Raw genomic sequence first — 27,438 nt, forward strand, 5'->3', positions numbered from 1 at the left:
AATGGTATAAAAAGTAGAAAAGCATTTCCAATTAAAAATCAAATAGCATCTTTCCACATTACTATAGCATCTTTCCACATTACTGACCCCCTACATTACGTATTACATATCAGAGACATACTAGCCTTCTTGAACATGGATCAGGAGTGGGCAAAAAACCCTCTGTAGCCGATCGTGAGGGAAAATTCCCACTCTGCCCGCCATGGCGCGACAGTGTGAAACGATCACCAGATCCGTGGTTAGCAGTATACAAAGGGGCTGGGACAGTGGTATCAATGCCAGTACCAATGGTGTCGTGGTGTGACGTGACGAGTCCAGAAGGGCAAGGGGGCGGTAATCCTGCAGTCCGGGCTTGTGGGGTGAGCCAGGCCGAAGGTGCCTGAGCATAGCGTGCGATGGTGTGGCAGGCTCCACAGTGGCAGTTGCTGGAAAGAAAGATGTAAGCATAGCGGGCGTTGTCTGGTGACTGCGAAGGGTGGCCTGGATCGTAGATGCAACGAACAGTACAGGTTAAGAAGTCAAGGCGCTGGCGGCAGGACACTCGCCTGGGGCGTGATGGAGGCAAGGGCAGTCCAGGAGGTAAGCGGGCGACTGCCATTGTCTAGACCTGTACAAAAACATACATATACAGAGAAACAACACAGAAAACATCGGAATGGCTGGAATGCCGGTTCGATTACCACCACCACTCGTGGTGTGGTGCCAAATGTTTCATGCTGAGGGGTAGAGGAACGTTCAGTTTGTGTCCAGCCCGAAGGTTCTGCCATACATCTCGTTTCGTAAGGGGTTGGTGCCGGAGTGTAGGTGACACACACACAATGGAGTCCACACCGGCCGGGACGCGGTATGGTGGTTTCCTCGGGAGCTGTTGCAAAAGGCGTTTGCAGTGCGGAGTTAGTGACGTCCATAGCTGGTAGCCACAGAAGGAGACGGTGTGGTATTGGATCAGAGTCTGTAATGGGATATTTGGGGTAATAAGGAACGCGTGATGGGAGTGGCTTCCATAGGCGTGTGCCACTGTGATAATGCGACGACATGTGTAAGTGTGTACAGTGAGGGTGAGCCTGGATGTGAGAGGGAAGGACATGTCGGTAGGTCCATCATGGACCCACTGTGTATATCGCAGGGTGATGTCGGCGTGTGCCATAATATATGGAAGCGGTCGATAGTCTCTTCGGTTGCAGTTATGAATAAGGAAGGAGACATATCGGTCAGTGGTCAGGGGAGACCAGGTTGCATGGTTCAGTTCTGTAACCTCAGCCAACGGGGGGTAGGGGTGCGCAGTAACTGCGTTGGCAAGTGAGATAACTTCTAACATAACTAGCTGAAGACTTGGATCTGGCAGGGGTCGGAGATACATCAACAGTCGTTGGCAGGCACCGCAGCCTAGGTTGTGTCGTGTGAAGAAGTGGAAATGTCGGTGAGGTTGCATGTCTGTGGGACAAACGCAGGATGAGGTGCATGTGAGGTAACAGGTGCCAAAGGGACGTTGAATACTTTGTGGTAAGTGTTTGGCCTGCGTTCGTAAAGGACCACGCTGTTGGAGTGCCATGATCTGAGGAGAAGAGATACACAAAGCGACTAACTAGAAGGGGGTTTAGGAAATAGGGCCAGGGTACATGTATCTATACAGTAGTTTGTTTGGTTAAGCATTGTTATCCTCTGCCAAGAGCAGAGGGTAAAGTGTGTCGGAATGGTTCAACAGTGCCTTATTATCTTCATCGTCGTCTGACAATCTGGCGTTCATCATGAGATATTGGCCGAAAAGTGAATGTACAGTTTTGTCAATAAGAGAGCGAATAAGTGGGATACCACAGCATACTACTGCTAAGACCGCTATAAGGACAAACCCTGCTATTGTAAGAATCCTTATCAGGCCCGCCAACCAGTCGCCTGACATCAACCATTTGTACCAGGCTGGGTCGGGGGACGCATTATTTTGGGTCATTTCCTTACGCATTGCTTTCATTTTGTTGAAGACAGTATTTAAGGGTCCTGCTGGGCCAGTGTGTAAGGGGATTAGTGCGCAGCAGTCTGAGCCGAAAAGAGTACAAACTCCTTGGTCTGGACCGCGCATGGTGTCTAAGGCAAAGCGGTTTTGTACAGTCATCATTGTGGTGGCATGGAGTTGCTCTGCCATAAGTCCTAGGGCTGATATGGTGTGATTAATAAATCGTTGCTGATTGTACCATATGTAATTAATCCACTTCATGTTTCTATGTGCTTGTACGTGGGGGAGGAATATAGTCCAGGCCGTGGAGGATGCTTCTTGTAGGGCGCGATATTGTTCTGGTACGCCGGCTGGTTCTCCGGACCAGTCTACATATATGAGAGCCTCAGTGTCCCACTGGGGTAGGTGTGTGGAGTTACCTAATGTAAAGTATTTATTCAGGGTTAACCCATTCAAGGCCGTGGAGACATCACGGCGAGTGCGCGAGTGTGTGGGGTGCTGGAGGAGTTGCTCCAGTCTGGTCTCATTTAGCTCGAATACAGTGAGATGTCCTTCCAGCAGGACTGGCGTGCAAAGTCCATTCCAAAACTTCGGGAGGACCTGCAATACTCGTGGTTCTCCACAATACCAGAATACGTCAGCCAGCGGTAAAGTACCTAATTTAAGGTGAGGGATGATTACTTGGACAGTGGTGTTGGGCTCACACCCGTACTGTGAGGTGTTGCAGCTAGGTATCATGTTAATGATGGGGTGGTTAGCCTCCAGCGTATCTAGACATGCTGGTTTGGACACACTACCAACGGCTATGGATCCTCTTCCCCTAATACAGAGGGGGAATTTCTGGTCTAGATGGACACGCACTCGTATATCTGTGGGGGTCTCAGTTGTATCCGGTGTGTATGAGCACGAGCTGCTATAGTTCTTCATCCACTCTGCTCCATGTGTGTGAGCGGCTGCTCCTAGTAAGCATGCCGCGGGACATAAGTGGGTGCTATTATAGGGGGTCTTTGCGCATTCACGAATTCCTCTAGTGGGCATTGCATAAGGTACGTGCCTTGATCGTTTGTGACATACCACGCATGTGCTGTTGGGGTGCGCTTGACGAGCCGTGTCTTGAAGCCAGGCGTAGTACAAATTTGGCGGAGTGGCTTGATAGTCCGTATCGTTGTGTATGGTGACGCTGAGGAGGGTGACTGTTGACGAAACATTTGGGGGAAAGACGGGAGCGCCGTTGACATTATAGCGACCATCAATTCCCCAGACTCTACCTTCCGGCGACTGGCAAGTGTCTGGGCAGGAGTCGTTTAGGGCCATATGAAGAAAGAAATGGCTCAGGTTCCGGCCACTGTGACATGGAACATAGTATGAAGCGAAGTTCTGGCCTTGGAGCCCGGGGAACATGGATGGGTGACTGCTGTCTGATCCTTCGCATCTGATTGCGAAATCTATAGCGGCCTGGCGGGGTTGGAGGCCTGGTTGGCCCCCAGGAGCATAGACTCGTGCTCCCGTGTCAGCATCCACGCTGCTTGTTTGTACTGATACGGATCGAGACGATGAATGTTTCGTATAATAATAATGTAGCCAAATGCCATGAAGCCGTTTACAGGCACCATGCTTGGGTCTTCCTGTAATTACAATGGCTATTGTTGGGTCACTTAAGTCGTTCAGCACGTGTGGTCGTCGTACGCCTACCTCTACTGTGAGTAAAAAGTGCGAATCGGATGCATTGTCGGCCCAACTTTGTATGTCTACATTGTGCGGAATGGCGGGGCCGGTGTAACTAACCGAGTAGCTAATCTGATACCAGTGTTTGTTTCTAAAAAGGGCCGCAGTTTGGGCAATTTGAGAATGGTTAGCTGCTACCATTAGATTTAAAGCACACCACATATGATTACCTATTGAGCCGTTTGCTGGTGGCCACAAGTCTGGGAGCACTGAGGTGAAGTTTGACCGATACACTTCAACCCCTGCTATATAGGCAAATCCCTGCCCTATCTCCCTTCGTTTTCTGGATTGATTTGTTGGCGGCGTATGCGTCGGGTTGGTCATGTTGGGGTGGGTTTCATTGGAGATTACGGTACCATTTTGCGGGGTGCTTTGTACCCATGCTAATGTTGTGACCGTAATAGCATATAATGATGCTGTCACAATCATCATGATAATAATTACATGTTTCGATTCGTTAGGTCTATATCTTCTCAGGTATAGTCTGTGCTTGAGATCTAATATTCCGGCCTGCAACTTAGTCATACTGATGTTCCCAGGCTATGTCGGCGGGGTTTAGGGTGTCGTACAGCGGTGGTGGGTCAACTATAGCAAAGGGGGAAAGCGTGGGCGTGACTGGGTCGTTTGATGGTTCTCCTGTATATTGTGATGGATCTGGGAGGTCTAATGGTAAAAAGTCAGACGGGGAAAACGGGAGTGGGAGGTATGCGTCTGGTGTTTCTGGTTGGAGGTCTGCAGGGACGTTTGTGATGGCTGCACTGTCGTCCTGTGCGTCTTCTGGTGTGAGTTGCGGAGCTGGAGATAACTGAAGAGTTGGCTGCGGGGCAGCCGGGGAGTCTTCAGCCTGTGGTTCTGGTGCTGCCTGCTTCTTGGCTAGCTTCTCTGCTTTCTTCCTTTCTTGTGCGCGGGTACGTTTTGCTGGTCCTTGCGAGGTGCTTGGGCCGTCTTCGTCGTCCGAGTCGTCGTCGTCCGAAGGCTTGTCTTGTTCACTGGTTGTGGATTTCTGTCCTTCCACGTGAGCCCTGCAACAATGATTCAAATGATACCAGTGTTGCTTACCTTCAACTTTTACTGCGGTAGGGGTTGCCAACACCACTTTGAACGGGCCTTCCCGCCTGGGTGTCTTCCAATGTTTCTTTTTAAACACCTTAATGTAGACAAAGTCCCCAGGCTCAACTCTCACGAGCTTCTTTGCCTCTTTGTCTGTTGGACCCTCACTTGCCTGTGTGGCCGCGCACACCTGTGGGTATACAGTTCTATGGATTTTGGTTAGGTGCTTCACATAGCTAGACATCTCTTTTTCCAATTGCTCCAATCCTGGACCTTTATAGGGTCCTCTTGTGAATGACATTGGCATTGGCCGTCCTGTCACTATCTCATGAGGTGACAGGTGTAAGGTCCGGTTTGTCTGCGTCCTCATTTTCATCAATGCCAATGGTAATGCCTGTACCCAATTTAACTTGGTGCTTGCACATATCTTTGCCACTTTTGCCTTGATAGTGCCATTTGCCCTTTCCACCATTCCCTGGGATTGGGGATGGTACACGCATCCAAGTTTTTGTTTTACACACAATGCTCTCAGTACTTCCTTCATTATCTGATTGGTAAAATGTGGTCCATTGTCTGACTGGATCTGATCAGGGATTCCAAATCTAGGGATTACTTCCCTACACAGAAATTTAGCGACTGTTTTTGCAGTATTGTCAGCTGTTGCTATCGCTTCCACCCACCGACTGAATCTGTCCACTACCACCAGGATGTATCTTTTCCCTGATACCCTATCCTGCATATCCACAAAGTCCATCACCAAGTGTTGAAATGGTCCCATCGGGACTGGGATGTGACTGATGGGGGCTGTGAAGTTCTTACTAACGTTGTTTCTAGCACATACTTCACACTGTCTTAATGCATGGTCTACCATGCTTGCCAAATAGGGCGACCACCATTCTTGCCTGATTGTGTCAATGATTACTTTTCTGTTACAGTGGTCTGGCCCGTGTACCTCCCTGATCAGCATGGGTAGTAGCGCTCTTGGTGCCACCCATATGCCATCTGCACTTCTCCATATTTTTTCGTCTTCTGCCTGCCATGCCCCTCTCTTTTTCCAACACTCCTTCTCTTCTGGGCTTGCTGCCTCCTGTCCCTGAACTATCTCGTCAAGTGTTAGATTTTCCGATCTTTCTTCTGGTTCTCCAGGTATCAATACTGCCATTACACTCTGTTCGCCTACTGCTGCTCTCTTTGCTGCTTCATCTGCAGCTGTGTTACCTTTGGTTACCATTGTACCATCTGTTTTGTGGGCTCTACACTTGACTATTGCTAGTTTCTGTGGCAATTGTATAGCATGCAACAACTCTGTTATGGCCGGCCCATGAGTAATTGTAGACCCATCTGCACGTTGGAACCCTCTCTGTGCCCAAGTCTGTGTACACTGTACATGTTTTCCCGGCAGCTAGCTTGCAAGCTGCAGTTAGTGCCTTGATTTCTGCCAGTTGTGCTGAACATGGCTGTGGGACCTGGGCTTGTGCTATTGTTCTGTGGTCCTGTGTCTCGGGGTCATACTCTATCACTGCATACCCCGCTTTGTTCCCTTCCACTGTCCGGTAACAGGAGCCGTCTACAAAAAATATCCGCTGTGATTCTTCCAGCGGTTCTGGTTCTAAATCTGCTCGTGCTTTTAGAAATTTTTCTGACTCTTCTCTACAGCAGTGCGGTGTGCCATCGTTAGGCAGCACCATCCTCTCTGCTGGGTTTACTGTATTGCAGCGTTCTATTGTCAATTCTGGTGATGACAAAATCACATCATACCCTGTTCTCCTCGCATTGGTTATTACGAACTTCTGACTTGTTAGGAGCGAAAACAGTGCATGTGATGTGTACAGGGTTACTGGGTGCCCCATTGTGATGGATGAGGCCTTTTGGTAAGCGAACGCTGCTGCGCTTATAGCCCTGTAGCATGGGGGCATGCCTTTTTCTACTGTGTCTAGCGCGGTGCTAAAATAGGCGATGGGTTGGTTCCCCATTCCTTCCTGGTGCTGCATTAGTACAGCCGACGCAAATCCCTGTCGTTCAGAGACGTACAGGTGAAATGGCTTGCTGTAATTTGGACATGCTAAGGCTGGAGCCGAAGCCATTGTGTTTTTTATTAATTCGAACGCTGCCTCACCGTCTGGTGTCCATTCTAGTTTTGCACTGGGTCTATTCTGGCCTGCTGCCTTTATCATTTCTCTTAGTGGCTGTGCTTTGAGTGCAAAGTCACATATCCACGGTCTGCTAAACCCTGCCATACCCAGGAATGACAGCATTTGGCGCACGTTTTCCGGTCGTGGTGCATTTCTTATTGCCTCTAAATGTGCGGGCGAAATCTTTCGTGTCGTGCCTTCTAGTACCCTCCCCAGGTATTCTACCTTTTTGCTGCAGAATTGCAATTTCTCTTTACTGACCTTGTGTCCATTTTTCGCTAAGGCTTTTAGCACTGTCAGTGAGTCTTCTAAACACTGTTCTTTTGTTTCTGAACAGATAAGTAGATCATCTACATATTGCAGGAGACGGCTCGAAATTTGCAAGTTTTGGAGGTCACGCGCTAACACCTGGTTAAAGATTGATGGACTTTCACAGTACCCTTGTGGTAACCGCGTATACGTGTATTGTTGGCCCCCATATGTGAACGCAAACAAATGGCGCGAGTCTGGGTGCAGAGGGATACTAAAGAATGCAGAGCATAAGTCTATCACTGTGTACCATTGGGTACATGTTTGACAACAATGTGTGAGGATCTGGGACCACTGGAGTTTCTGCGATTACAATTTGGTTTACTGGTCTCAGATCATGCACTAACCTCCATTTGTCTGAATTTGGTTTTCTCACTGGAAAGATGGGAGTGTTGCAGTGACTTTGAGTTGGGATCAATACCCCTGCTTCCACTAAGCCTTTTATCGTTGGCCCTATCCCTTCTACTGCCTGCTGTGATATAGGATACTGTCTTTGGTATTGTAAGGTAGTTTCGGGTTTAACCTGAATTTTGACTTGTCCTGATGATTTGACTAGACCTACATCTGTGGCGTGCTTTGTCCACAGCTGTTCTGGAATTACTTTTAAGGCATCTTCTTTCTCTTGTTCTGTTAGTTCCTGTTCTGCCGACACTAGGGTCATTTGTGTTTCTGCTTTTTCTTTTCCCTCACTTTTGTTTTTAGGACTAACCAGTACTTGAGTTGCCACTACTTGTTCTGTTCCTTCCCCTTTGATCCTCAAATACTTCCTATCTTTAGTTATTGTTACATTTGTGTTATGTGTCTGACACCATTCCTGTACTTCTTGTGCTTGTCTAACCATTGGCCCTAAATCTTTGGATTCAAAATTCTGCCCGATCATCAGAGTGATGTGGGGTGCTGCCTGGTCTACTTGGTACCACTCTTTTACTTCTTCCGCTAGTTCTACTTCAGCGGCTATTCCTTCTGGCCCTATAATGATGGACTTGGTTTTTAGTCCACACCTTCTTCCTTCTTGAGTTTGGTCCCATAGTTTGTTGTATTCTTCATCTTGTTCCCCCTCATCATACTTCCTTGTGCAATGTAATGGGTCTCTAGCATCGCGACAATCTGGTCTCATGAGTTGGAGCCATGGTTTCCATTCGCTGAATGTTTTCCAGAGACTTGATCTTTCTTTCTCCCAGATCTCTAGCCAATAGACTTTGTCTAAGTCTGGACAGCCTTCTTCTTGCTCTCTCCATAGTACTGGATACTGGGACGTGATTGCATCTGGTAGTGTGACCCATACACCGGTGGGCCCACAATGTATTTTGGCTCCTAATTTACATAACGCGTCTCTGCCTAATAAGTTTACTGGTGTGGCTGGTGAGAAGAGCAGAGGTGTTTGGATGCTTATTCCGGCGATCGTTATCCACTGGGGTTCCGTAAAACGTAAGGTCTGTGTTTTTCCCGAGATGCCTACTGTTTTTATTGCCTTACGGGTAAGGGGGAGTTTCGAGCCTTCTTTTCCTATCGATGAATATGTTGCCCCAGTGTCTACCAGAAATGGCGCTTTTAGGTTTTCTCCAATTACCACCATCATTGTTGGCTCTTGAACTGGATGCAGTGAGGTGGCACACTGCACCAACTCCCCTGTTGGCTTCTCTGGGCATCTTCATTGGTTTCCTGGGGCTGGACCCATAGGGCTGCCTCCAGGTGGGACAGGGCCTTGGCTATGGGCCGGTCCCATCCATTGTCCTCCCCAATTGTTTGGTCCTTGGGGGTTTCTTCCCATTCCTCCAAGTGGGCCTGCTTGTCCCATATTCTGCTGGTAGGGGCAATCTCGTTTCAAATGACCTGTATTGTTACAGTTCCAACAGGCTCCTGGTTGTCCTCCTTGGCCCCACTGGCCTCGGGACATAGGTCTTGGTGGTCCCCCTCTTCCTCTTCCTCTGGGGTTTCCCCAATTTCTTTGTTGGGGGTATTGGGGTCCCATTTGATACAGAGGGACCATTTGGTAGTTCCCCGGTGCTATCATAGGTGCCGGGGGTTGATACATCATTTGTGGTTGTGGCTGTGGTATCATGACAGGTTGGGGCGCTATTGGCCCTGTTGGTTGATGAGATGCTTGCATCATCGGCTGTGCTGCCGCCGGCACCATCATGGCTGCTTGGGTCACTGGTTTGTCATCTTTTTTCTTTTGTTCCTGACCCTTTTGTTTAGTCCGTGCCAATTCCCCCAACTGTGCCTTGTGGAGTTGCATTACCAGGTTCTCAGCTGCTTTTCTTTCCTCCTTTTCTCTTTTTCTTTCTAACTCCACATAGTGAATTACATTGGCTTCGAAGGTTGACCAGGGTATGGTGTTCAGCCCTACCACTGCCTCCAGTTTCTTCTGTACTTCTTCCGGGAGGGCTCTTTTTAGCATCATTCTGAACAGAGCCCGGTTGGTCTCCGTTTCATCCCATCTTGACCCCATTTCCTCTCTCCAGGCATTTTGTAGGTTCAGGATGAACTGGGCTGGTCTTTCGTCGTCTTGCAGTTTCATCTTTTCCACCCTTCCTGGGTCTGCTTTTGTTGGATACAGTACCCTCAGAGCATCCCACAATTGTTGTCTCACTTTTCCCAGTTGTACATGGTCATAGCTTGGATCATCTGCTGTCTTGGGGATATGGGCTTGGACCAGGATCTCTGTCATTTTTGCTTTTCCTAGTATTTGGGACAGGATAGCTTTTATGTCTCCCACAGCCAAGCATTGGCCCATTGTTTGTTCTTCCAGCTTGGTGATCCACTTCTGGGCTCCTTCCCATATGTTCGGAAGGCGGCCTATCAGGCCCGTCAGATCCATAAATGTCCATGGTATGTACGTAACTTTCTTGTCTTTGACCAGCAAGGGGAGCATTTTTGCGTGAGGTAGTCCGCTGGCTTCCTCTCCTCCATCCATTTCCTCGTCCTCAGACCTTGGTGTCTCTTCTCCACTGCTGCTCGTGTCTTCGTCGACGCGACCTTGGTTTCTAGGATATTCTTCCCTCTCTTTTCCCCTTTGCTTTTGCCTGGTCATGGAGCGGGTACTTATGCGGGATGTTGAGATTATGAAGGGTTTATGCAACCTTGCGGTTGTCTTAGATTTGGCATGGCTCTCGTGACCCTTTGCTGCTCCTTGCTCTGTCTTTACTTGTTCCACTCGTCTGTTTAAGTGGTACATAGCTTCTGCCTGTGCTTCTCTTGTTTGGTGTTCTCTGTTCACCACGGCCTTCTGCTCCATTCTTAGTTTGGACATACTTTGGTTCATTTCATCCAGATTTTTTAGCATGCTATGGCTTAGTTCCAGGAGTTGTTGTGTTCCCACTTTTCCTTTCTCCACAGTTTTCGCTGGGACCAGTCGCATTTCTCCTTCCAGATGTACTATTTCTCCCAGTTCCCGCTTTCTTTTCTTGTCTTCTGGCCGCTTTAACTGTACCCCCACGGGGTACCAGTCCAGGTCATCATATTCCATTTTTCCTTCTTCCCAGCTTTGTTGACCTTCTCTTGGGTCTTTCTCTTTTGCTAGCCTTTTGCCCATCAGGGATCCCTCGCTACCAAAGTGCATGGGGGTTCCTAGGTACACCGATTCTGATGACCTTCTTCTCTTTCCTCGTTCTTCCTTACAGGCATCTGCTTGTTCTTTTGGTGTCACACTTCTCCAGCTTTCTTCCTGTTCTTCCTGTGTGTCCCCCTGTTCCTGCTCTCTTTGTCTGCCTGAATATGGGGTGCTGTATTTGATTTGTTTATCCCTGCATCCGAGACCGTAGTTTTGCCATCCGGCCGCTTTTTCTGTATCACTTTGGCACGTTCCAGGGTCCGAAACATGCCCTTCTGTCAGCTCGTCCTCCTTGTTTCGGGGTCGTTCTCTCTCCAGCATGTCCTCTTGTTCCTCTAGGTCTTTTTTACTCCGGTTATTGCTCTCTCTCCCTCTTGAATGGATCCTCTCATCTTCAGCCATCTCTGGCTTGTTGTCAACGTTGTACCTTGTTCTGACACGTCCTTCCACCATGCCACCTGTTAGTTCTATGGTGACTCGTTTCGGGTCTCCAAGTTCCTGCGGCAGCAGTGGATACAGCCCTGTTGTATATCCAGGCGGTTTCTCGTTGTAAGGGGGTGGCTTCAGCTGCTCCTCACATTTCTCCCATGGTGGGGCAGTCCCTTCACTCTCCCTTTCCTTCTTTCTTTCTCCCGATGCCTCGCAGTTTTCACAACAGCAATCATTTCGGCAGTTGCATCGTGGTATTTTCTTTTCTTTTCCTTCTGCTGCATTTTTCATTCTTCTTCTCATTCCTTCTTCCTGAAACCAGTTAACTATCTCCCACTTTCTCTTCATCTTATCCAATTTTTCCTTTTTTCCTTCTCCCCTGTATTCTATCCAATCCTTCAGTTTTTTGCATTTTTCTTCATTGAACGATCCTTCCTCAGGCCACTGCACGCTCCCTTTTGTTTGCTCATGCCACTTTTTCATGTACTTTTCTATCTCTTTCCCTGCATCCTTGTGCTGATTTATTATAATCCACACTGGGGTTACCAGTGGTGTGCATTGTTTCTTTTCCATCATGCACCCTTGCCTTGCCCTTGTTGCGTCTGATCTGGGTCCTGGGTTTCTATTTGATTCTACCCAATTTAGTTTTGCGTATATTCTTTTTACTGTTACCCCGCTTCTGTATGGGTTTTTCCTAGTTAATCCCCCCAATGAGTTTATTTTATCTACTAGAATTGAGGTTGCCGCTCCTCTTTCCCACTGCACCACTCGCTGTTCAACGGTTACCGTTGCTGTCAGTCCTGAGCAATAATTATATTGTTCTGGCCCTGCCGCAAATACTTCTACAATTGGTTCGCTATCTTCGTCCCACGGGTCTTGTACTAATTCTGCTAAGGGTATTACTGCCTGTCCTGGTTTAGGTGTTTCTAACAACGTGCGTATTACGGGACTCAATACTCGGGGTCGCCAAAGTTCTCTAATTGCCCTTTCCCAATTGTCTTCTGGGAATATCCTTTTTAGCGCCTGTAATTTATCGAATGTTGTCAGTTCCCACAATTTTTCTGCTATTTCCTTTTCAGTCTGCCACTTCTCTACTCCGTTTATATCTAGGTAAGTTCGCTCGTCGAAGAAATGTGTCCTGATTCCTTTCGTTTCTATCTCCAGTACACTCATCCACTCTCTGTTAGATTCTGCTCCTTACTCTTGGTGGCCCAACACTCTAATCCCTACACTCTTCTTCAATTTATTCAACTATCATTTGTATCAAACACACAGCATTTAGTTATTCATCAACACATCAACAACACATTTGCATTTCAATGTCACAGTAATATCAATAACACATTTGAGCTTAATCACATATTATTCATAAACACATTTGCATTAAACACCGGGGGCCCCCCAACCACTGCTTCCGTGCAGCCCCTGGCTGTTTCACCGCCAGTAATTCAAACCACCTGACTATACCGTCAGCCCTAGCTGTTTCACCGCTAGTATCTTTATCTTTTCACTCACTTAGCTGTTTTCCACAATCCAAGCCTCTCTCTTTGCCTTGGTTCTTGGCTTTGGGTCAGGTGCCGTCCACCCTTCTCCGGGGCCACCCCACCACAGCAGGCCACAGATATATCAAATTACACAGACTTTATATTTCAAAAAGGTGTCTGCTTACCTTGATCTGTTTTTAGGCCGGCTTCTGTAGACTGCTGGGTAAGTGGTCCCTGGATCAGGCTTTCAGGCTACCTGGTTCGATCCCTTGGAGAAGCTCCCGGGTTTCGGCACCAATAAAATGTCGGATCTCAGAATCCCCTCTGAGACCAAACACCTCAGGAGTGCTCCAAGTTTACCTCTTTGGTTCTTAATTAGCACTAACTCGGTCAGAACTCCCAATAAAAGGCCCAGAGACTTGGATGAGAAGGACAGCAAAATACAAGTTTATTTCTTTTCTCTGAAGAGAAGATCAATCACCAAAACAGATATAATCCAGTAGAAAAACTCCTTTTTCAGAATAATAGATGCTTGCAAGCGCTTCAAAAGGAAAGTCCCCAAAACCCCAATGGGAGAATCACCTACGGTGATTTCCTCCCTGAACTTTTAGGTAGTTTCCAAAATCAGAGCTCGCCAAAAGATGAAAGTACCAAATAAAATCCTGAAAGAAAGTCTTCAGACCGGTCTTGAAGGTAATCTTACTGCTCAAAAAGAACTGCAAAATAAGGACTCCAAAAAGAGACTTCTCCTAGAAAAGACTAGACAAGACCTCTGCTGAGAGCGTCTCTTATTTATGTGCAGGCGCCTCTAGGCGCCTCCTACCTTAATTTACATGGTTCTACTCTAAATCCCATTATTTCTGACCTACCCAACTTTTGGGCCCTTCCTACTCATTATTATGCATCACGTGGCGAATCCTAATTCCCATTATTTTCATTCCTTCCTGGTTCTTCCTCTTCCCTTCGTCATTTCCCCCACGTGATCCCTCTTACTGATATCCCCTTATTTTCGGGCCTTCTAGGGGTTTTATTTTTTTTAAAACTTATCCTATCTTCCTCATTCTTGTCTTGCCGCTTGTTGGAGCAACACTGTTTTGGACTAGTCTTCAGCTCCTTTGGATATTTTCTTATTTTCTTATTCTTGATTATGCGTAAGTCTCTTCTCTTATTTTACCTTATTCTATGATTATATATTTTCTCCTTAGACCTTCATTTTAATGCTCTTATGTACTTTTTCTGCTAATGCTATGGTTAAAGTTGATTATATGGCTGTGTGTTAGATATTTTTCTTAAGCTTGGCTGTGCACTAGTTCAGTACCTAGTGTACTAGACTGGTTCTTCCTATTTAGTTGCCACCATGCTATTCATTGACCTTGGCCTTATTCTCTTCTTTCTGTGTGTTTTTCTAGCTCGTTACAAGACCACTAGACGCAAGAGGTCTCGCCCTTACTCTGGGGTTTGTACTTCTCCCATTTCTCCCCATCGCCATTTCCAGATCTCCCGTTTGCTTGATGACTTGGACAACTATTTGGTCGACCCTTGTGATGGTCCTGATCGTCCTACTTCTTCCCCTTCTGCCCACACCCCTACTTCTTCCGTTGATGTGGGCACTCAGACTGACCCTGTGTTGATTCTGCCTGTCAGTCCTCCTCCTGGAGCTCCCCTTTCTTCTGACACTGACAGTGCTCCTGATTCTGGGCCTGACTCGGGGCCTAGTTCGCCTGATCTTCGTCAAGGTGCTTCTTCTTCCTATTCCCCTACTTCTCCCTGCAATCCTCCTCATGGGCCTTCTTCTCCTCCTACTCCTTGGGCATCTCCTGACAGTGTCATCATGGTTGAGTCTGAGCCTGAGCCTGGCTTTGGGCCTGATCCCTGTGGGTCCCTTTCTTCTGAGTCCTACCACAGCCTGTCTCTTAACAGTCCCTGGCTGGTTTGTCGTCCTTGTCATCTTTTCCCTAAGTGTTCCCACTGGGAGTGTCGTCCTTAATAAACATGGTGGTCTTTTTCTAAATGGTCTCTGTTGTGGTTTCTTTATAAGCAAGCAATAGGCTTTGGTTACATTGGTCTAAGGTCAACCTGTTAGGCAGGTTGGTTAAAGCAAATATATACTTAGTCCATTAAATGATACTAAAAACAATTTAACTGATAATTATTGCTGAATATAGACTTGGCTGTATAGATGCCTATCAAAAATTCCACAATTCCCCGTGTTCGGCGGGCCCAAAAGATGAAGAGCTGGTCGCTCTTTCGAAAAGAGTTTGTCCTGTCCATGTAAACCCGTAGGGCACGCACAGGGCACAAAGCATTCAGCCTCTGGTCCCTTGCAGAGGAAAAAGGGGGAGGATGAAAGGCAGAGAGCTCAATCACCTCACCAGAGAAAGCTAGGAGGCATTTAGGCATGAAGGCCGGGTTAGGCCTAAGCAAAACCTTATCTCCATTGAACAAGCATTTGGTGCACGAGGAATGAACCGAGAGCGCATGCAAATCACTGACACGTTTGGCGGAAGCCAAAGCCAGAAGCAGAGCCGTCTTGAAGGACAGAAGCCTGAGGGAGATATCCCCCAGGGGCTCAAAAGGTTGTCGGGCCAGCACCCCCAGCACCATGGATAGATCCCAATCTGGGACTAAACTTTTGGAGATCGGGCTGGAGTGGCGCACGCCCTTCATGAATCTACGGATAAGGGGGTGCTGACCCACCGTAGTGTCACCGAACCCGACGTAACACGCAGCGATAGCCGCTAAATAGACCTTAATCGTCGACAAAGTTCTGCCACGATTGATAAGGTCCGGCAAAAAACCCAGAATGTCAGTAACTGAGCACAGATATGAGACGAGCTGGTGTTTCTCGCACCACTCCTCAAACACACGCTACTTGAAATCATAGAGAGAACGTGTGGAAGAGGCCCTGGCGTTCTGAATCGTGGCGATAACACGTGGGGAAAGCCCCAAAGTGTTTAAATTCGCCCTCTCAAGGGGCAGGCCCAGAGAGCCACCCTGTCTGGGTGAGGATGATAGATTTCCCCATTCGCTTGGGCCAGGAGATCTGTGCTCAAGGGGAGGGGCCAAGGCTCTGCATATAAAAAAGGAATTATCTCCGCAAGCCAAGGTGCCTTGGGCCACCTGGGAGCTATGAGGATCAGAGACAAACCCTGCACCGCGACCCTGGCCAAGGTCGGGGTTATCAGGCAGAGAGGAGGGAAAGCGTAGAGCAGCTTTCCCGTGGCCCAGCGCGTCTATGCCATGTCGTATTGTCCCTGCAGGCGAGGCAAAAAATGCTTTAGAGCTTTCAACACAGTGAGGAGCTCCAAATAATTTATATGGGTTGAATAAAGTGAGTTCGGCCATACACCGTTCACTGATCTGCCCTCCTGTGTGGCTCCCCACCCAGTTAAGGAGGCATCTGTCGTTACCAAGTTCCGCAGCATGATCGCCCCGAGAGGGGTCCCATGCGCGTAAAACTCCGCAGCTCTCCAGTGGCGCAGTGCGGCCATGCACGCGCGCGTCACCGTGACATAGCGGCAAAGATCGCGCAACAGGCTGAGATGCAGGGACAAAACCCACTTCATAAAAGCCCTCATTCTCAGAAGACCTAGAGGCAACGCATGGACAGCCGAAGCCATAAGACCCTGTAATCTGAGGCATGTGCGATACTGTATGCGCGCTCCTTCCCTGAACCGCGCGAGACAGTTCATGAATGAAGAGATGCCCTTCTGTGATAGGCGCATGCGCACCGTAATGGAATTCAGCTCCAGCCCCAAGAATATGACCTCCTGAGCGGGAGTGAAGTTGCTCTTGTTCACATTGACTCTGAAACCGAGCGCAGCGATGTGAGAGAGCACACGGGCAGTGTTTTGAATCACTTTCTCTCTCGAATTAGCTATAATAAGCTAATCGTCTATGTATGTGAGGATTCTGATACCCGCTGATCTCAAAGGCGCAAGTCCCGCCTCCACACACAGACAGAACGTCCTCGGACTCAATTCAATTCAATTCTTTTTTATTTGTATAGCGCTTTTAACAATGGACATTGTCTCAAAGCAGCTTTACACAGATAATGCGGTGATTAAAAATGAATATGTTCTTTATGAGTAAGTTTGTCCCTGATGAGCAAGCCGGTGGCGACTGTGGCAAGGAAAAACTCCCCGGACTCAGAGCCAGCCCGAACGGAAGGACCATGAATTCGTAACACACGCCTTGGTAGGCAAAACGAAGGAATTTCATGTGCGGAGGATAGATGCTTATGTGGAAAAAAGCATCGCTCAGATCGATCGAGCAAAACCAATCGTTCTGCTTCATTGAAAGTATGAGCGGGCCGTGTGATAACATTCTGAAATTGTATTTCCTTAAATGTTTGTTTAACACTCTGAGATCCAGAATAGGACGGAAAGAACCGTCTTTTTTCGGGACCAGGAAATAGCGAGAGTAAAAACCCTGATCACTTAGATGCGGGGATACAACTCGAATCGCTCTCTTCTCGAAGAAGAGATAAAATTTCGTCTTTCAGAATGTGAGCGGAGCTCTCGTCCGTATGGGACCATACCACTCCGTTGAACCACGGGGGTGTTTTGGCAAACTGAAGTCTGTAACCCCTCGTGACTGTGTGAATCACCCAATCGGGGGCTGAGAGAGACAGCCAGCCTGACTCCCGAGCTTTCTCACACAGCCCGGCGAAATGCCGAGAGCCGATCCGGCCAGATCGCTCATTAATGGTGCAATGCGCCATCTAGTGGCCAAACTAGAGACGACATGCGGGGATCTGGGGAAAAATTCTCTCCCAGAGACGAATTCATTGGATTCGTCAGAGTTATTGATTTTTTTTTATTTTTTGTGTTTTTTTTGTGAAAAACTGGGGCCGTAGCCTTTATTAAATTTGTGAGAGGAGAGTGAAGGGGAGTGTTTGGTGACACTGCTTCTGCACTTAATCTCACATCTTTCCCCACTGGAATGGGGAAACGCACTCTGGACGACACGGGGAACAGTGAAGCCTGTGCGGAACAGAGAGTGACCCTCGCCGGCGAGGGGGGCTGACCTCGCTGAAGGAGAACCTCCGTCTTTTGGACAGGCGAACTTGGAGGGAAGAACAAGTGTCCGGAGGGCTGGTCGCCCATGAACGCGGAGCGAAAACCCCCTTTGGCCGAGCATCAGGTCAGCCGCCTTCGTTTAGGACCCGAAGGGGTGGGGTTGGGGGGTTTCTTCGCCGCGGCTGCAGCGAAGGACATCTTATGCAGGCGGGGGAGGTGGCCCGCTCTGCTGAGCCGGTGGTTTCCCGCGAGGACTGTAATTTCTGCCAGTGTAGTGGGGATGGCATCCCGCAGCAAAAGTGTTAGATGGCCGCACAGATGGTGTCTGATGCTGCGCCTGCTTCCTAGGAAGACACAATTTGAATGCCTCGTCCTCCTTCTTTTTATCATCGCATCGTTGTTGCATCAGGGCCACAGCCGGGCCAAAAAGAGCTTGGCCGGGTTCAATCGGCGCTCCTGCGATGCAACGTTTCTCACTATCAGGGAGAACGGAAAGATTGAGCCACAGTGCACGTTCTCCGACCACCAATAAAGCCATAGAATGCCCGCTCACCTGGACAGCCTGATGGGCATTACGGAGAACAAGGTCATTGACCGAGACGACCTCCTTCCAGAGATCGGGCGATGGTGACCCTTTCTCCAGTTGTTGACCCAAATCGATCAGGAGTTCGGCCTGATACGCGGCCAACAGCGAGGAGACATTAAGAGCTCGTATAGCGAGAGCTGAGGCTTTGTACGATGCCTGATGAATCGTTGCAGAGAAGCGATCCATTTTACCCGGGAGGACGGGCTTGGGTGGGGCGAGCAGCCCGCCCTGAGATGGGTTGAGGTGTCTGGCGATGGAAGGCTCGATAACCGGGGGATCGCCCATGCGGAGACTCGCCATATCTTTAACTTCCAACCCAGCAAGACCGTGTTTCAGGTCGAGCGGATCTCCCCAGCAATATCTCATGTGTTTAGCACATGCAGGGAGGACGGGAAGCAGCTGCTTTCTCGGGCCGGAAGGAGGTCCCAGAAGCTTGCCGTCATATACGTCTCTCTCCTGATCCGAAGCATTCAGGAGAGCCGGCCATTCGATGGCGAGCCGCGCGGCAGCGCGTTTACAAAGCTCCAGCAAAACCGATTGAGATAAGCCGGGGGGAGCCTGAAGGGGCCGCGGAGGACAGGATGGCGTCCTTGTCATCCGAGCCGTCGAGAAGGTCCGCCTCGATCTCATCCCCGGAACCTGTCGGTCCTTCGGGGAGACGGTTGTCGACCGGTAGTAAATGCTCGAACGGAGAAGGACACAAGTCGGCCCAGTCAGAGGAAATCGCACCGCGGGAGGCCCCCGGGTGCGCAGCGGCATCGCCTTTTTCCACCTCCGAGTCGGAGAGCTCAAAATCGACACACTGCGAAGCTCCCGTTTTGAGTCTGCAACGCAGGAGCTTTTTTGGGAGCGACAGGCAATGGCTACAGTTCCTCCGGGAGGTCAATAGCTTCTTGCGCATGCTTGCGCAGACAACACAGAAGGGATGGGAATCCCTCGCGGCGATGAGTGCACCGCACGCGGTCGGGCAGGCCCGCGATAGGTTGTCCACCGGAGTAGCCGGTGCCGCTTTAGAAAGCCCCATGAAGAAAAAGAAAAAAGGAATGCAAGCGTGGGCGGCTCGCGAAGCTAACCTGGCTGAAGACGGGCACGTCCGGCAGAGGCTGATCAGACGATATGTCCTCCTGAAGACGAAAAAAAGTGCAGTCCAGGAAACCAGGAAGCTGTGAGGAAGGATTGCAGAAGTCGCGATAAGACATACCCTTCTACTCTTATAGAAGATATCCTAGATCTAATCCTAGATTTTTATTTAGTACTGCTAAAAAAAAAAAAACCTGATGATTTCCTCAATTTTTTCATGATGAAATTTAAAATTCCAGGTAAAAAAAAATCCAGTTTATTTTTTAAATAATTCTGTAAATCTAACAGCAATAATGCTCATACATACTTGGCAAGACTTTTCGTCTCGGCGGCCATCTTGGATTAGCAATTTTGGGTCAGTAGAGTTTCATCTCTATAACTGCTTATTCTGCTCTTTGCCTTTTGCCCCGTCAATTTCCCTATGGGATCAATAAAGTATTCAGGAGCTGTTTTTTTATATATCTGTCTGCATTTTGTGATTGACAATAATAAAAATGTATCAGGCAGAATTTTGGTCTCACAACAGCACAGCAATGACGCTGGTAAATGACCTGCTATTGGCCTCATGTCTCCTTGCTTTAGTTATTTGCTCTTAATGCAGCTTTTGAAACCATTTATCATAATCTCCTCCTTGCTAAACTAATAAATGTTGAATAAAGGGAACAGCTCTCTCCTGGTTCTCTGCACTCACTAAGGTTAAGTTTGCTTTTCCGCAAGGATCTGTCTTCGCCCCACTGCTTTTTTTAAAATATATATATGCTGCCTCTAGATAGAATTATTCATAAACGTGGTATTAGATTTCATTGCTACGCTGACAATACACAGTTGTACATTGCCTTACTTACTAACAATACCTTTCTGTCTGGATGTTCTAGTAAGTTCATAAATAAGCTTTAGTTTGTCCAGGATGCAGCAGCAAGAGTTCTTAATAAAACCATAAAATATGACTATGTGATCTCTGTTTTAATCAGTCTGCACTGGTTCCCCATTAAATCTCACATTAAAATGGATGGATATAGTGTTTTGGTGAACTGGGGTATTTGGATGCTGTTATTCCCCCCCCACTGTCACATGTTCACTCGGGTTTGTTGATGGTGGTGTGGTGACATCTCTTCTCCCACAGGTCCCTCATGTCTGCGTTACCTTCTGGCTCTCTTTTTTATCTATGCTGCCATACAGTAGCTAGTCTTGCTGGAGTCCACACTTACACCCGGATCCTTATTTCTCTCTCCCTGTCACACCTCTATTCTACTTCTCTCTTTCTCTACGTCAAAGTAATCATGTTCCTGAGGTACCACTGACCACTGTTCTTGTCCATTTCTTCTTCTTTTTTTTTCTCTATAACCACAAATGACTGTATAAGACTGTAAAAAAATAAAATCATAATCTTACAATCCAGTGCTCATGTTAGTTCTCACTCTCCAGTGTTCTGTATTGTTTAGAGACTATAATCACACTCTTGATGTTACCCAAATGAGGATGGGTTCCCCTTTTGAGTCTGGTTCCTCTCAAGGTTTCGTCCTCATAACATCTAAGGGAGTCCATCTTGCCGCATTTCCTGCACCACCTTGTATTTAAGGACACCTGAGACATTTATTCCAGGGCCAGATTATCTCACGATCCCTAAGCTAAGAAATTTCCCCACTGTGGGATGAATAAAGGAATATCTTATTTCTCTTGCCACCCTGCCTGGTATGGATTCTGTTCCTGTTCCTGATTCCTGTTCTGCTCTATCTTCCTTGTTCTGGTTTGGACTCTGGACTGCTTTTGGTTTTTGTGTTTTTGTCTCTGTCTGCATTGCCCTGTTTGCCTGTGTTTAGACCCTGGACTGTTTTATAGACTGTGTTTTTGCCTTTGCCTTATTGCTTGCTGCTTTCTTATTAAAGTCTTTTTTTCCATCTTATCCTGCATTTGGGTCCATTCTCCTCCCAGTCACCCGCACGTCCTGACATTTTCTGATTGATCACAAGGCCCTATATATGGATGGAGTTCAACCAGAGTTCTCTTTATTTGAAGACGGGATGGTTTCACATCAACAGCAAATCAAGAACTTTGAGGATGGATTTGGACTGTAAATGATATCAACATTCTACTACAATGGCTCAGTACTGCAGTTTGCATGAAGAGTTTTGCATTTAATTTGCTATTAGTATACAGAACACCTCAACAACGAGATAACTAAAATGATGCCACCCAGATGAGAATGGGTTCTCTGTTGAGTCTGGTTTCTCTTAAGGTTTCTTTCTCATACCATCTCAGGGAGATTTTCCTTGCTATAGTCGCCACTGGCTCACCCATTAGATAAAACTTATCAATTCCAACTTTGTATCATCTTTATCTCTGTAAAGCTGCTATGGGGCAATATCTATTGTTAAAAGCACTATACAAATAAAATGTCATTGAACTGAACGAGAGCATGTTTCTACTGGAAAACAGACATCTTTTTTTTTGTAAAGTTTTAACTAAGTCCAAGGTGAAGGCTGATTTTACCTGTAAATACAACATTTGACAACAAGGCTACGTTTTAATTTGCCAAGAAAATGCATTCAAATAGTCGCAACACACTTTTGATAAGACTGGAGAGGTGTGGAGGCGTGTAAGAATCGATTCCTGAGCCAGCTCTGGCCTTTACTACATCATGTAGATCTTCCTTTATTAATACAATACACTCTTTCCTCTGGTAATCCATCATTCTAAAATAATTTTAATAAAGACGCTGCTACTTCTATATTTTCTCTGTTTATTCAGTGGGTTGCATTTCATCTCACCGCCCAACAAATGCTGCCGAAAAAGAGATGTAAAATCCTGATGATGTTTTAAAGGAGTATTTTGCATGCTGAATGTAAAAAATCCACACTAAAGGCTGATGACCTCATTTACCTCCTTTAGCCTAGTGATGGAGGAAGTCAAAGGGGTCATGGTCCAAAACTAAAATGCAGTATTTAATAAATCGGTATGTTGTAATACATATAGAATATGGAATTCATATAGAACGGGATCATAAACAATGGGATAGATAGCTGGGTATGCCATCAGGACTAACTGAATTATGTGCATCCATTCTGCTCAGTGATGAATACACATCTGTTATGGAGAGCGAAAGGAGACGTTCAACAATGAAGGAGTCACAATTAGTGCTGCGGTCCTGGTCATGTGGATATTTAGGATTGGAGATTTCCACCACAGAAGCTACTAAAGCAGTGCAAGGTCCAAACAGATGGTGAAAGCCCATCCCAGCAGGTAGTATTGGTAAGAGGAGACCCATTTTATGGCAAGACATGACATGAGAAGAAAAAGAGAGAAGAGGTAGAGATCGCATCTCCCTCCAGGTACACCACTAAATTGTCCTCAGGCAGCTGAACTGCCTTGTTAAACAACATCTAATGGCACTGGATTTAGTGCCCAGAAGAGCTGCTCTGCTCTAAACTTCAGAAGGGCCTGATGTTGGTCTGCTGGATAGCAGTAAGAACTTCCACAAGCTCATTCAGTGAAAAGGACTTCATGATGGCGTTTCCTCCTGTCTGTTGTGGATTTTAGAGAGCTTGCTGGCTCAGGAATGATAAGTAGGAGACAGTCAAATTTTCACTAGTTCTCTCTCTCTCTCTCTCTCTCTCTCTCTCTCTCTCTCTCTCTCTCTCTCTCTCTCTCTCTCTCTCTCTCTCTCACCCAGCTCTACTCCTGCACCCCTTTAATCCTCCTGCTGCTTGATGTCTAGTTTAGCTATTTATAAGATGTGCAGCAGACAAAGTTTTCAAAGAAACAGCAGCAGATTTTAGAGTCAAGGTATGTTTTGGTGCATGCTTCATTTCTATTAATTTTGATAAGAAATAATTGCTTTGTTATGGTCTAATGCTTTATTTTCTCTTCTGATTAAAAAAAAAAAACATTTGTTTGTCTTACATTTGTTTTATATTTGTAATTATGTTTGAAAGCCATAAAATTCCATGGGATACAGGATGTTGTTTAAAAGTAAATAAAGTGTAAAGTCAATAAATGGGACTGTTTAGCCATCACATCTATTTTAGCTTGTTAGATATTGATAATTCGTTCCAAAATTATGGGAACCTGCAAAGATTTTGTCTTTTATCTGTGGGATTTTAACAGAAAAGAACAGGAACACAATGAATGTTGGACACACAACAAACTCATCAAACCATGGTTTATGGATAGCATGTTTTTCAGTTAGTTAACTGGTTTTTGTTTTGAATTTTACACTGAAGTTCATCCACTGAGAAGTCTTGTTGTAAGTCTTGTATTTAAACTTCTCTTATATTCAGTATTTTTTTTTTTTCATTTTCCAACAGTACAATTTTGCAACTTTTCCTTCTGTAACAATTTTTCTTGCAAAATCATTTTCATTACAAATAATGGAGGTTGTTTGAGATTTTTTATTGTTTGTATGAAATGTCGAAGTTGTAAATACTTGGTGTTTCTTTGTTATGTCATACTTTACATTCGGTTTTTCAAAAATCAGCAACCTCTTGTTCTCAAAAAAGGAAAGTACAGAAATGTACCTGCGAAATTAAGTGTCCATTGCAGCAAATCGGAAAAAAAACCAGAGTTGCCCAAATATTTATTTACTACATTTGAATAAAACAATAGTGTTCTATTCGTATCCAGGGCAAGTCAACTAGAACATTTCACCCTGAACCAGTCGTACAAATGTATGCTAGTTGTAACCATCCCCTGTCAAAGTCAAGTACAGAAGAGTCTTCATAAAAACATTGTTTACTTGAACAAGGAGTGATAATGAAATAGCTACATTTTCTGCATGGCTGAGGTTTCTGATGCATTTACTACTATGATAAATAGGCCGGAGGAATTTGTGGGGTTTGAGAACTGGAGAACTGCTTAGGCCAGATTTGAGCAAGTCTTTGCTTGCTTCTTATTAACCCTATAACTCCAAATGTATCATATTTGATACATGAGATTCTGAACCCTCTCCACCACCTGCATTAACAAGACTTTCTTCCAAAAACCTGTTGAGTACAATCTGAGACTTTTTCTGCCCTCTATTGGATTTATCTATGCACTGCAGGTTTTTCCAATATGGTTGCCTTCATAAATTGCCTTTAGTTTTTTGAAAAAGTTAGGTCAAATTAAATATTTTCACTAATAAATTGAATAGTGTTACTAATTTTAAAAAATATAAATATGTGCTTTTTTAGTAGCAACTAATAATTATTTTATATATATTTTGTAAATTGTTTTGAAAACATATATATATATAAAACGTCAGCAATGTATTACATTTCATGATGCAATCTGCCTTATTCCTGCCACAATGTCAAATTCAAAATATAATACAAATGAATACAAAGTGTTATTAATTATTTTTTTATTATTCATTATATGAATCCTCGATTCCTTTTTTAATTTCATTTTTTACTTTTTTTTCCACAGTATAATAAAATTTAAACCGTTAACTAATTCGAGTAATTTTGAATATGTTTTTATCATAGAGTAAGAAAAGCCCACAGAAAGATGTGTGTTTAGTTCAGCACCATAGTCACGTCCTAGTTCAGCATTTTTATGTGTTCATCATGAAGCAGAATCTTCTTCTCCTCCTTTATTTTAATGGTGAGTGGTCAGTGTATTTCTATTAATATTAATACACACACACACACACACACACACACACACACACACACACACACACACACACACACACACACACACACACACACAAACACACAGAGAGAGTGAGAGAGAGAGAGAGAGAGAGAGAGAGAGAGAGAGAGAGAGAGAGAGAGAGAGAGAGAGAGAGAGAGAGAGAGAGAAAATAAACTTATTATTTATTAGATATTATCATCTGGCATATAAACATGTGGAGTATTGTGGTGAGATGGCTAATGGGAGCCCCCTGCTGGGTAAAATAAAATCGCATCGGACCACAATAACCCACAACGAAATGCTCGTATTTAACTTTGTAGGCACTGTGTAATGTGACAGATAATTACATTAAAATAAATCACAAATAAATTTAATACAGCATACAGCCACTCTGAAAAACAAATTGTATTATTGGGCTTCTAAAAAAAAAAACATTTAAATGATAAATTATATATAAAAATCAGTACTGCACATACATATTGAGATGTGAAACAGAATAAGAGATCTGTACAGTAAGTGACATTTTACATCTAGAATATATCTCAGAGCTTGCTGAATTATATTAATAATGTATAACATAATTCTAAATCTACATTTTACCGACAGCTTTTGTCGCATCCGTAAAACAAACAATTTCCCGCAATTATTTCATGATCCTGACGAGGAAGTCGTGGCCTGATGCACAGAATTACTGCAGGATGATGTACACTGACCTGGCAATCATCATCACTGATGTTGATTATTTACAATTGAAGAAAGAAGCAGCAAGACAAAAACTGACAGAACCTGCCTGGATCGGATTGTACGATGATGCCAATAGTTGGCGCTGGTCCTTAAATAACGTCCTGCTGAAGAACAGCATTTTTACAAACTGGATTACTGGAGAACCTAATAATTCTTTTGGGAAGGAATCCTGTGTTATAATAATGAATACAACTGGATACTGGGCTGATAAACCATGTGAAGATTTAAGACCCTTCGTATGCTACAATGGTGAGTCTTTGTTGAGATTGTGATTTGATTATTTTCAGGTTAGAGGCTGATGTTGCACTTTTCCTCTGACACCAAGTAAATGATACTGTAACTGACATGTTGTAGTGAATGTTAGAGTTATAAATATGAACTAAGTTTGCTGAACAAAGATGAAATGTAATGTAATGCATTGGCAATGCAATATCTATAAAACAAGTACAGTACAAACAGACAAAATATTCTTAATTTCCAGATAATCTCAGTGTAGCTGACAGGTTTATCGGTGTGGCTAGTCCTCTGCTAAACTGGGCTGGAGCTCAGACTTACTGCCGAACACATCACACAGACCTCGCCAGCTCTCTTAACAGCTCAGATAATGACTTCATAACACAGGTGATGACTATCCAGGGGGATTCCTGGTTTGGGCTGTCCAGAGAGAGGTGGAAGTGGTTGAACAACACCAACACTTCAAGCCTCCCATGGTATCCTGGACAACCTAGTAATTATTGGGGAAGTGAAAACTGTGCAGCAGTTTTTAAAGGACTGTACATTGATGAACAATGCATCAACCTGCACTATTTCTTCTGTTACACCAGTAAGTCTTTTTTCCTCAAGTCAATGTCAAGATGTATATTTCTGTATTTACTGTTTACTTGCAAACATATTGGGGGAAAAGGAGAAACAATTCTGTGTTTATTCTGTAGATTCCCCAGTGAAAAAACAGGTAATGAGGCTGCAGGTGAAGTCTGATGGAAGTGTGTTTGATTCTGCTGTGCAGTCGTTCATTTTGGAGCAGGTGAGTCCCTGAAATTTGGTGAAATTTCTATTATTCCCAAGAAGGTTGCTCCTTTCTGCTTGCTTTCATCATATTTTTTCTAGTATTGGCTGTAAAATATTATTTCTTTTGTTGGTTTATTAAATCTGGGCTTTGCTCTTTTAGATGAAGAAGAAACTGGAGGAACATGTCATGTTTATGAACATCACACTGTCCTGGAGGTTGCAACCAGATGGAAATATCTTCTGCAGGCAAAAAGAAATTCAGTAAAGCAGTAGAGTGCTGACTTTTGGCACATCAGCTGTAAACTCTGTTATGTAATGTTGTGTACTGTATACATATATGTCATATTCACTTTTATTTTAGAATCTTCACACATTCCCCTAAAAGTAAAAATGGAAATATATAAATGTCTGTAAATGTATTAAGAGAAAAACCTGAAATATCACTAAAATGTACTAAAAAAAGTATTCACCTTTGGCACAATGTTTGCTTAAGTCTTTTTGTTTTGCACACCTTGATTGTGGGATTTTCTGCCATTCTTTAAGGCAAATCCTCTGAAATTTAGGCTGGTTGGATGATGAGTTTTGGTGGCCTGACACTTTCAGGTCTTTCAGAGATTTCCAATAAGGCTGGGCCACTGCAAAACATTCACAGGACCATCCCTAAGCCACTTCTGTGTTGTCTTGACTGTGTGAGTAAGTTTGAGGTCATGTAGGATGAAGATCCTGAGATCCTGAGTGCTTCAGAAAAACATC

General features: G+C 45.4%; 1 protein-coding gene across 1 annotated transcript; it reads left to right on the plus strand.

The window, feature by feature from the left end:
* Positions 1–24,858: 24,858 nt before the first annotated feature.
* On the plus strand, positions 24,859–26,986 carry LOC310721018 (putative C-type lectin domain family 20 member A). The gene is made up of 5 exons (XM_083532217.1): positions 24,859–24,900; positions 25,540–25,926; positions 26,159–26,500; positions 26,610–26,701; positions 26,846–26,986. Exons 1-5 carry the CDS (start codon positions 24,864–24,866, stop codon positions 26,948–26,950), a joined length of 963 nt encoding a protein of 320 aa, XP_083388343.1. The 5' UTR covers positions 24,859–24,863; the 3' UTR covers positions 26,951–26,986.
* The last annotated feature ends 452 nt before the right edge of the window (positions 26,987–27,438 follow it).

The sequence above is a fragment of the Silurus aristotelis genome, assembly GCF_946808225.1.
Source record: "Silurus aristotelis genome assembly, chromosome: 27".
In the NCBI taxonomy this organism is placed as follows: Eukaryota; Metazoa; Chordata; class Actinopteri; order Siluriformes; family Siluridae; genus Silurus; species Silurus aristotelis.

Excerpts from the sequence above, each read along its gene's own strand:
- LOC310721018 (XM_083532217.1), top strand. The coding sequence starts at position 24,864 with ATGAAGCAGAATCTTCTTCTCCTCCTTTATTTTAATG. Across the intron at positions 24,901-25,539 it reads TCTCCTCCTTTATTTTAATG|CTTTTGTCGCATCCGTAAAA; the intron begins GTGAGTGGTCAG and ends TTTTACCGACAG. Across the intron at positions 26,501-26,609 it reads CTATTTCTTCTGTTACACCA|ATTCCCCAGTGAAAAAACAG; the intron begins GTAAGTCTTTTT and ends TTTATTCTGTAG.